A 2,398-nucleotide genomic window follows, 5' to 3' on the forward strand; every position below is an offset into this window, starting at 1 on the left:
TAAAAATAAAAACCTCAGAGTTATGAAGATGAAGTGAGAATTTATAGTGTTTAGCACTGAGTAAGCCTCAATAAACATTATCCATCCCCAGCTCCCCTCACAGAAAGGTTTTATAAACAATCTTTCCAGATAGCAGATTTCCCTGTATGTCATTCAACTTTGTGGCCTCACCTTTAATACTCCTCTATCTTTTTTGGAGGTAATATCCTCTCCCTGTTCAGCAACAGTGGCTGCTGGGCTTTCTCCATTGTTCTTGGCACCTTCATCAGTAGTCATTGTCTTTTATGAGTAGAAAACCTGCCGAGAAGAAACATATTTTAGCAAGGAAAAATATCACTTCCTTATGCATCTTAAATGCCCCTAGGAACTGAGCTTTACCCAACCTAAGATTTACTTAGGGCCAATAGGTTAGACACTGAAAATGAAAACAAAAGCATCTGCTATGAGCATGCACTGTCACGTCATCAGGTATGGAAATAAAACATCATCCAATTCTTTAATTTCCCATCTAGTTCTGGACCCGAATTAAAGAGTGGTACGAGTCAGATTTGGTACTGATTACACTCCTTAACACAAATACACAGTGACAAAGCTGTCCTCTCAGAACTTTGAAAACATCCTTTTCCTATATCCACATTCTTGAGAGAATCAAGAACTTCTCAGGCCATCTGATAAAAGAAGTGGCAATCTATCACAGTGGTCAACAGAACAGGCTACAGAAGCTGACAAACCTGAGTCTGAGTCCTAGCTCCAAGCTCCTGACATTAGCTATTTATTTAATCTCGCTGAGCTTTAGTTTCTCATTGGTAAAATGGACATAGTACACTGTTCATAGGGTTACAGTGAAACATTAATGAGATAACATATGTTAAGAGATTAGCACAGAGTCATAACTTAAAAATATAATATTTATCATCATTAGTGGGTCTTCTGCAGGGCCACATTTTTCATCTCCTGCCTTCCCTATGATATTCAGGGCCCTTCACAATCTGGCCCTAACTTATCTTTCAGTTCTAGCTTCCACTGCTTTCTTCCATGAAACTCATGCTCTAGCCAAACTAGACCAATTCCACTCCTATAACAAGTCCAGTGCTTTCCCATATCCATGTTTTTGGTTACTCTCTCTTCTTCCCAAAAACATTCTCCCCTTTCAAATGCTACTTCCAACATGCCAACCGTGACCCTATATTTGGAGGTCACTTTGCCCTTTTAGGTACTTCCTTAGCTCTTCCCTCAATTTGTTGTCTATAATATGTTTATAAGAAGACATGCCTATTAGATTTAAAAGATTCTTCGGAGCAAGGGCCATGATTTGTTCATATTTAAATTCCCTAGAATGCCTCTTTTTGAATCGTAAGGCAGAAAGCGCAAGGAATTTGTAATAGAATTTGGGGGTTCTTCCTGTGCTCCTTATAAGCTGTTTGTATGTTGGCTACTTTAACTTCCCTAACACTTTGTTCCTTACCTGTGTAATTAGAATAAAAACATCTACTTTCATGGGTGACCTCCTAGACTAAGTTGTATAATGTGTATTTTAAAAGTATACTATTCAAATGTTAGCTCTTATTGTTATTGTCTGTCACTTGACACTTTTTCATGCAAAGCAAAGCAATGTAACAAATAGGCTAATCAACAGGCTAAACAAAACATACTTAGCCACTGGCACGATGAATTCCACACTGCTCCCTGATAGAGCAGGGAAGACCAGGAATCAACCACTTCTATAGCTGTTCCTTATTAGGCTACTAACAAACTTAAGGCTCATCTCCTGGGCCCTCTTGTTTACATAGTCAAAAAGAGCTATTTTGTGCTTGTGAAAAATGTCTTATTGATACAACCAATAATTTGACAACTTAAACATACATTGTAGTGCTTTAACTCATTTCCAAAGGACCACTGTTGACTTCAATGTCAACAAAGACACAAATCAAACTACTGTGCCCAAAATCTTCAAAGAGAACACCAAAAACCAGAGACTAAGCCCCTTTGCTTTAGTTTCTAGTACAGTTTATACCAAACATAAGAGATCCAAATGTTTGGCTCAGGATAAGCAAAAGGCCAGAACAAATTGTTCTCAAACAAACAACAAAAATTAAGTACCTAGGCTCTACATGATGCTGGGCAAGATAATCAGGAAAATTAGATGAACAGGGATGAAACCTACTGCTTATAACACACTTGTCTGATGCACAGAAACTCGTAGAAGGCACCTCAACAACAGACGGAAAAGATCTTCTAAATATTTTGGGAGTCATGGACTATATCCTTGGGAAAATACATGCACACAAAAAAATCTCCTGAGGCTTCACAGATAGTGTGTCATCCACCAATAGACCCCTGGGTAAATTCTGGTTTAAAGCATTGAACAAATTAAAAACACCAGGTGTAAGATCATTGG

At 38.2% G+C, this 2,398-nt stretch overlaps 1 protein-coding gene across 2 annotated transcripts in view; it reads right to left on the minus strand.

Moving 5' to 3' along the window:
- Window positions 1-2,398, minus strand: part of FKBP5 (FK506 binding protein 5) — a 133,879-nt gene that overhangs the window by 74,462 nt on the left and 57,019 nt on the right. The window contains exon 2 of one of the 2 annotated variants that reach the window (XM_012646628.1): window positions 172-297. In XM_012646628.1, the coding sequence (XP_012502082.1) occupies window positions 172-276 (105 nt within the window). In that variant the 5' untranslated portion in view covers window positions 277-297. Of the gene's footprint in view, window positions 1-171; window positions 302-2,398 lie in introns of those variants that run through there. The other variant, XM_012646629.1, reaches the window with a different exon arrangement.

Source organism: Propithecus coquereli, unplaced genomic scaffold, assembly GCF_000956105.1.
Source record: "Propithecus coquereli isolate 6110/MARCELLA unplaced genomic scaffold, Pcoq_1.0 Scaffold248, whole genome shotgun sequence".
NCBI lineage: Eukaryota > Metazoa > Chordata > Mammalia > Primates > Indriidae > Propithecus > Propithecus coquereli.